The sequence below is a fragment of the Choloepus didactylus genome, chromosome 1 (genome assembly GCF_015220235.1).
Source record: "Choloepus didactylus isolate mChoDid1 chromosome 1, mChoDid1.pri, whole genome shotgun sequence".
Classification (NCBI taxonomy): domain Eukaryota; kingdom Metazoa; phylum Chordata; class Mammalia; order Pilosa; family Megalonychidae; genus Choloepus; species Choloepus didactylus.
Window position 1 is genome coordinate 185,312,149 of NC_051307.1, and position 8,694 is coordinate 185,320,842.

The 8,694-nt window shown below is 40.2% G+C and overlaps 1 protein-coding gene across 2 annotated transcripts in view; it reads right to left on the bottom strand.

The window, feature by feature from the left end:
- GLB1 (galactosidase beta 1) overlaps positions 1–444 on the bottom strand; it is a 92,256-nt gene extending 91,812 nt beyond the window's left edge. Inside the window, exon 1 of one of the 2 annotated variants that reach the window (XM_037846674.1) lies at positions 290–444. In XM_037846674.1, the coding sequence (XP_037702602.1) occupies positions 290–370 (81 nt within the window). In that variant the 5' untranslated portion in view covers positions 371–444. Of the gene's footprint in view, positions 1–7; positions 53–289 lie in introns of those variants that run through there. The other variant, XM_037846680.1, reaches the window with a different exon arrangement.
- Between the last annotated feature and the right edge of the window lie 8,250 nt (positions 445–8,694).

Here is an 8,694-nt window from a genome sequence, read left to right on the forward strand (position 1 = left end):
ACCTCACCTAATCTCCTGGATGGCTATGTGGGTCCAAGCGCAAGGGGCGGCGGGAGCGGAACACACCGACGACCGAGCTGCACAGAAGGACGCGCGTGCCGCGCCCGGCCCGCCCCCGACGGGAGGGCCAGTCCTGTGCCTGCGCCCGGCCAACTGAATGCCGGCCAGGGGCGCATCGGAGTCCCAGGCCCCCCGCTCTGCGGGACCCGGCGCGGCCACAGCACCAGTCGGGCCTCCGTTAGCCTGTTCCCTATCAGTGTGTTCCCACGCGCGGGGCCCGCGGACTTACGTGCAACCCGCGCGCAGACCCCAGCAGCAGCTGCGCCAGCAGCAGAAAGAGAAAGCGAACCAGGACCCCCGGTGTTCCCATCTTCGTGTCTCCCGGCTCTGCAGTCAGAGCTCAAGCCAGCCGCTCGGCGTCAGCTGACTGAGGACCCGCCGCCTGGCGCCGCCCCTCCTGGCCCTGTCGCCGGCCCAGGCACCAGCTCCGCCCCGCGTTCCGCCCCGCGACTCCTGTAGGGACGGAAGGCGTTTTGGGCAAGCCCCGGGGCGGTTGGCAGCCGCGTGACTCTGGGAGAGTGTTACCAGGATTCTGCCGGCCATCTGTCAAAGGGAGGGAACCCTTTGGAATGGCAATCAGGAGGCCCTCCTGTCAGCAGCTTGATGACGCGTCCCGGGATTGGAAGTTGGCAAAGATCTTTTGCTCCCTGGCTGGACAGAAGGGGGAAACTGAGAGCAGCTAAGCTAAATGGACTAGATAGAACCTTAATTCTGCACACGAGACTCTCAAAAAACAAACAAACAAACAAACAAAAAAACTCCTAAGCCAGGGGTTCTCAAGTGTGATCCCTGGACCAACCGTGCAAATTCTGGGGCCGCTCTCCAGAAACTCTGGGGAGGGGGCCCAGCAACCTGTGTTTGCACAAGCCCTCTGTGTGATTCTGATGAAGCTAAAGTTCAAGAACCGCGGCTAGGCTACTGATAAATTTAGAAGTGCTGTTCAATTGTGGCAAAATTATTCAAATACCAGCCCCCAAAGCGCCAGGTTCTGCATGCAGAATTTTTATTCATTGTTGGGTGTTGAGTGATAGGAGCAGCAACATTCCCACCTTTCAGTTTTGCACTTGATTCTCTTATATGCTTGTGATACAGCCAGACCTGTCAAAGAGGAATAAAAGAGTATCATCTATCCCTTTTTACACTTGGGAAAACCAAGCCTCCCCAGTGTTTGTTACCTACCCAGGACCTCTCCGTACCACCAAAGCCTGAGCCGAAAGTTAAAAACCAGGTTGCTCCTGGCTGGTTCTCTGCAGTCTCTGAAAATCCCTCCTGCTTGTCACTGCATAAATCTTGACTTTAATCAGAATTTAGTTTCAGAGGAAGGAGACTTTAGGGAAATGGACTTTTAAATATATACAGAAAAAAAATTACAGCTTTATAAGTTACAATTTATATACCATAAAATTCATTTGTTTTAAATATATTGTCTAATTTTTACTTTTACTTATTTTGAAAAACTTAAAATGTATCTTAAATGATGCTGTCTGTTTTTATAGCCTGTGGATCTTTAAAAAGCCTTAGTTTGGTTTTTAAACGCTGAGAGTGTGACTATAAAAGTGGTTTCTTATGGGGAACAGGGCCCATGGAGCAACTTCTGGGAGGGGTCAGCAAAGTTTTGTTTCCTGATCCCAAGAGTAATTACAAGGGTGTTTACTGTAAAAAGATTCATTAAGCCATGTATTTGTTTTGTGTGGTTTTCTGTATCTAAGTTTTATTTTACATTTAGAAATAAAAAAATAAATTAGTTTGCATCTTAGTGTTCAAAACTAAATAATTAAAATTCCATTTGCTCATTCCTTTCTCCTCTCTCACTTGACATTGCCTTAAGAGATTGAGAAAGTTCTAATTGCTGGCTTTTCTTTCTGGGGTTCTTTTCAGGTCTGGGCTGCCGACTCTCCTTGCATTGTCAAGTCCTTGCCAAACTGCAAAGGCTTTGCAGGCAGGCACAGTTGAGTTGGAATTCCAGCTCTGCCACTTACTATCTGTGTGACTGTGGCCAAATTACTTAACCTCTCTGAGTGTTAGTTCTCTTCATTGGTAAAATGGAGATAATAATTCCAAACTTACAGGGTAGCTGGGGCAGTTACCAGAAATTATGACTATATGATGCTTAGCACATATAGAACAGTTGGTGAAATCTAAATTAGGCCTGTAAATTAGATAATACCATGCATCAATGTTAATTTCCAGATTTTAAAGTGGTGCAAGGTCTAATTTATTGATTTTAATAATTTAACTGTGGTTATATAAGAGAATGTCCTTGTTTTTAGGCAATAAAGGGGCATCATCTCTGCAACTTACTCACAAACAGTTCAGAAATAAGTTGATATACATATATAGACATACAGACAGAATATATATACATAAAGAGCAATAAAGCAAATGTGGTAAAATGTTAACATGGGGGAATCGATGAAGGACTTCTTTATACTATTTTTTCAACTTTTTTCTGAGTCTGAAATTATTGCAAACTTGAGTTAAAAAATAAAACATAAATATAAAATCCTTTAACTTTTCACCACTTTCTTTCCCAGCCTATACACTTGATAATATGCAGCAGACATTTTAAACTGGATTAGGGCAGAAAGGATTTGGAGCAGGGTTTAGCAATCTATATTCAAAGACCAAATTTGGCCCACTGCCTGCTGTTGTATGGCCTGCCAGGTAAGAATGGTTTTCACATTTTTAAATGGTTGAAAAAAGTCAAATGAAGACTTCATGACATGTGAAAATGATATGAAATTCAAATTTCAGTGTACATAAAGTTCAACTGGAAAATGACTACTCCCAATCCTTTATGCATTGTCTATGGCTGCTTTTGTAATAAGCCACAGAGAGCTTATGGCCTGCAAAACCTAAAATATTTACTGTCTGGCTCTTTACTGAAAAAGCTTTCCCAGAGAATGTAGATTGTAGTTTGCTTCTGAGATTTTTGTATTTGACTTTGTATTGTAGTTTAAATAGTCATGGTAATAATACAAATAAAACTGGCATCTAGCTGAATGCTTTACTAGTATATCTAGTCCTCATAATCCCAGTTGCATATTGTTGTCCACATTCCACAGATGAAAAAAAAACGGAGGCACAGAGGAGTTAAATGACTTTCCAAGAACCACAGAGCTTAGAGTGTCATATTGCCTGACTTTAGAACCTGAGCTATTTTCACCAAGCCATGCAGGCAACCTGTACTTTATTTTTCAATTACTATTCACAAGCATATCTAGAGCAGTGCTGGGATAGAAACTCCCCTGCTCCATGTTGTGGGGGATATGACATGACCACAAGAAGGCTCACACCCTAAGGAGTCAATCTCCAGGGCAGAAGATGGCCACATTCACAACGAAGCATGTGCATGCTCCAATATAGACCAGTGTGGTTCAAGGACCAGAGCCAGGAGATAAGTATAGAAATTCAGAGTAGGCATTTAGAAACTTTTGTAGCAAATTGACAAAGTACATTTGTTTGTTGAAACTAATAATAAAAAACATGTGGGCTTGAATTTTGCAGGTGAATTTTTATTCAATTTTTCTAGGAAATTTTTTTCATTGTATTTTATGATAGGGCTGGTTCCTCACAGATGGGAAACTGCACTGCTGACAGCAACAAACTGATCCTTCACCAAAGGTAGTTTGGGAAGCAGAAAGTCCTCAGTTGACAGTAACATAAGAACAATGAGGAAGAAAGAGATGTGCGGCCCAATAATTAACGAATGAAAAGTATGCTTTTCTGCCATAACAGGGCTCTGAATAGAAGTTAAAAATCAACCTTGCAAAAGATGGAAACAATCCAAGTGTGCATCAACAGACGAGTGGATAAACAAAATGTGGTATATATATATATACAATGGAATATTATGCAATACTAAGAGGAATGAGGTCCTGAAGCATGCGGCAACATGGATGAAACTTGAAGACATAATGCTGAGTGAAATAAGTCAGACACAAAAGGACAGGTATTATATGATTTCACTAATATGATCCACCTAGAAAATATAAACTCAGAGTCTTAAATTGTAGAATATAGGAGACCTAAAGATAGACAGAAGCTAGAGAAGGGGGAGTGGTTATCTAACATGTACAGACTTGTTAACGGGTGAACTTAAATATGTGGGAATGTTTAGAGGTGATGGTAGTTCGCTAGTGGAATTATGAGTAATAGTGCCATATTGAAAATGACTAGAATTGAAAGGGGTTGTTTAAAGTCACATATCTCACTGATTAGCCCTACAAATATAAATAAGTTCTTGCATGAACTCTTCAAAGTTATGATACTTGTAGAAAGAGTTTATAATGGAATAGTATATGGGAAAAACTACCTATTGCATACTGTGGACTATATTTAACAGGAATACCTCACTAGTACCACACCAATTCTGGGGTAAATAATTGGGGAAGGATAAGAGTTATGGGGTGTTTTGGGTTTTCTCTTTGGTGTGATTGTGTCTATCTGTTAATTTTCTCTTTAGAACAATGAAAATTGTCTAAAATTGTGAGTGATGAAGATTGTACAAGTAAGTGAGACTACTGTGAGACATCGATTGTTTATTTTGGATAGAATATATGCTATGTGAATATATCTCAAAAAAACCTGCAGATTAAAAATAATAATATATTAAAGAACAGAAAGATTCAAGTGCAAGAGATAATGTGGAGAGAGACGTGTACCTATTCAGTGTTGGTAGGGTACAGCTGATTTGCGCAGCCCCTTGGGAGAGTAATGTAGCAGATCCGCAGGAGGCTAAATATAGGGTTGCCATATGATTCAGCAACTCCATTACTAGCAATATATTTGGAAGAACTGAAAGCAGGGACTCAAACAGACATTTGCGTACCCATGTTTATGGTGGCATTATTCATGCTAGCCAATGAATGGAGGTGGCCAAAGGGTACATTGACTGATGAGTTGAAGGGCAAAATGCATGGATACCTACAATGGAATGTAATGCAGCTACAGAAAGGAATGAAGTCGTGAGGCATGCAACAGGGTGAATGAACCCTGAGGATGTTATGTTATGTGAAATAAGCCAGAAACGAAAGGACACATATTGTACGGTCTCATTACAAAATGCTTATAAGAAAGTAGGGCCTAGATTGTAAGCTCTTACAGAAATCACACTTATTCCAGAGTTTTAAGTGTTATTTCTAAATTCTGAGATGCTGTGCTCTTTGTGTAAAACCAGGTAGTTCCCTGGATCAACGGGTACCTGTGTGACACATCAGACTCAGAGTTAGAATTCTGCAGGTCTGAAAGTCAGCATTAGTCCATACAGCAACTGTTAAGGAAGCTGAAAAAGACTTCAATTAGAGATATGAACGAAGCTGATCTTGTTGGGACTAAGATCGATCAGAATACAGGGTAAAGGATAATATCGTCTGTGTGGTACCTTCTGTGTGAGACCAAAGGAAAAGATGTTTAATTTGCCAAAGGAAGAGATATTTAACTCTTCTGTAACATACAATCTAACTTAACCTGTTGGTCAGTTCATTTAAATAACCTAGACACATGGAGCCTAGAATTGGGAATAAGATCTTATAATTCTGTATAGCTTAATGTAATACCCTAACACATTCCAAAGTATATTGGGCAGTTTGGATGTATTATGTCCCCCAAAACACCATGTTCTTTGATGCAATCTTGTGGGGGCAGATGTATTAGTGTTGATTAGATTGTAATTCTTTGAGTGTTTCCATGGAGATGTGACCCAACCAACTGTAGGTGATAACTCTGATTAGATAATTTCCGTGGAGGTGTGGCCCCAGCCATTCAGCATGGGCCTTGATTAGTTTACTGGAGCACTTTATAAGCTCAAAGAGAGGAGCAAGATTGCTATAGCCAAGAGGGACACTTTGAAGAACGTACAGGAGGTGAGAGAGGAGCTGCAGTTTACAGAGACATTTTGGAGACGGCCTTTGAAAGCAGACTTTTGCTCTGGAGAAGCTAAGAGAGTACAAACTCCCCAAGAGCAACTGAGAATGACATTTTGGAGAGAAGCTGCAGCCTAGAGAGGAATGTCCTGGGAGAAAGCCATTTTGAAACCAAAACTCCAGAGCAGACGCCAGACATGTGCCTTTCCAGCTAACAGAGGTTTTTCAGACCCCAATAGACATCCTACAGTGCAGGTACCCGATTGTTGATGCGTTACCTTAGACACTTTATGGCCTTAAGACTGTAACTTTGTAACCAGATAAACCCCCTTTTATAAAAGCCAATCCATTTCTGGCATTTTGCAAAAATGCAGCATTAGCAAACCAGAACAGGCAGATAATAAAAAAAGTATTAGCAAAGTTCCTTATGGGACTGGAGAAAAAATATGGAGCTATTAAACTTTCCCACCTGGGAAATCCCTGATACTCTCTCAAGCATTAGGGACTCCCAACTTAATAAGTCAAGCCCTTGATCTTGAGGCTTGCTCTTATGAAATTTATTTCCGCACTGGGGAAGCTAAGCCTACCTATAATTAGGCCTAAGAGTCACTTCCAGAGAACCTCTTTTGTTGTTCAGATATGGCCTCTCTCTGTCTAAGCCCAACTCTGCAAATAAAGTCATCACACTCCTCCCTACATGGGATATGGCTTACAGGAGTGTGAGTCTCCTTGGCAACGTGGGACATGACTCCCAGGAATGAGCCTGGTCCTGGCATCGTGGGATTGAGAAAGCCTTCTTGACCAAAAGGGGGAAAAGAAATATAACAAAACAAATTATCAGTGGCTAAGAAATCTCAAATAGAGTCAAGAGGTCATTCTGCAATATCAGGCTTCAGCCAGATATTACAAATTGCCATGGTATGCCAAGCCCCAACCAACGGCATTCCTGAAAATCCTAACGAATACCCAGAGCTCTATCTGAGATTCTATAAAAAAGTTTCACTCACTAAGTGGATTTTGCAGAAACTTAAAACTTCTAGATTGTTGCTATGTCAGATAAGCCCTGAAACTTAGAGGTACCAGTCTCTCCAAGAATATCAATCAGTTGCAGCCTCTGACCCCATAATGTCGACACCCCTTTTCAACATGAAGAAATTAGAATGGTCATTGCCCAAATATCCCTTAAGATTGAGACAATGATCAAATGAGAGGGAGGAGCTGTAACAGAGAGGATCAGATTTAACAAATGATTATGACTGCTGAATCATTATAAAGATACTTCTTTTTAGTTTCTTGTATATTAGAACAGCTAGAAGAAAATACCTGAAATGGTGGAACTGTAATCCATACTATACTTCGAAATTTGCTCTATAACTACTTGTTAAAATGTACTTTGAAATTTATCACTTTTCTGCATATATGTTATATTTCACAATAAAAAATGTTTTTTAAAAAATCCATTTAAAAAAATCCCCTTTGATTAATCCTTTTTCCCCTATGACCCTAACAGAGTTTTTCTATTCAGTGAATTTCAAGTCCTAATATCAGTTCTGACCTGTATTTCAGTGTAAAATTTTATCCAACTTTATACTGATAATATTTTAAAAAGCCATTAAAATGCTTGTAATTTGGAATAGGTGTTAGAAGAGTTAATGCCATATGTTAAAGAAAGGAAAAAACAAGGTCTCCACTAGAAACATGACAACTAAATGCAATGTGATCCTGGCTTGGCTCTTTGACCAGGAAAAGAGTAGCTGCAAAAGACCATTGGGACAAGGAACAAAAGTCAAATGTAGACTGGGAATTAGAAAATAATATTGTATCAATATTAAATTTCCAAATTCTGTTAATTCTACTATAATTATGTTCTTAGGAAACACAGAAATATTTAGTAGTAAAGGAGGATAATGTTTGCAACTTACTCTCAAATGATTCAAAAAATATATATACTTATATATGTAATTACATATCATACATAATATAAATATATATTATTTATATGATGAGAGAGCAAATAATAAAGCAAATGAGGCAAAATGTTAACAATTGACGAATTAGGTATACAGAACTTTTTGTGCTATTGTGATTTTTTGGTAAGTTTGAAATAATATCAAAATGGAAAATTAGTAAAAAAAAAAACCCAAAAAAACTCCAGCTTACAGGTGAGCTGTGGAGAAATGATTCTTATCATTCTCACATGTCTTTCAACTTTCTGACACAGGAAGTACTGAGAACCTGTGTTTCTGGGGTTAGGTTGTACAACCAACTGACAGATATGGTTATGAAACAATAAAAAGATAAAATTGTGAAATCATCAACCAACAGTTTCTCCACACTTCCCAATAAAAATGAGCAGCTATGTGTCAGAAACTGGGCCGTGCTACATGGCAGTCATGGGTTTCAGAGGCCATTGTCCCCATTTTGCCCTCTCAGGAGTTTGAAAACTCTGAAAATGCCCAAGTGAGGCCTGCCTTAGGGGAAAAAAAAAAATTGATGACTTTGTTTCAAACGTTCCTCTGTCCTACCTTCTCTCCACCACCCCCTGAATCTGTCAAAGGCACCTGCTTCCCCAGGGTCTCTCAGCTGCAACTTTGCAGGGTGGTTTTACTTTCACGATTGATCCATCACTAAGGCCCGTTGTTTCTTCTTTCCCCGGGCCCAGTAGATTTAGCCCACACTCTGTTTTTATAGCCACATCTGCAGCCGTGGCTCACTTCCTCTCTGAATGATCATAGTAGCTTTCCAGTTAGACGGAAGGTTATGACCACAT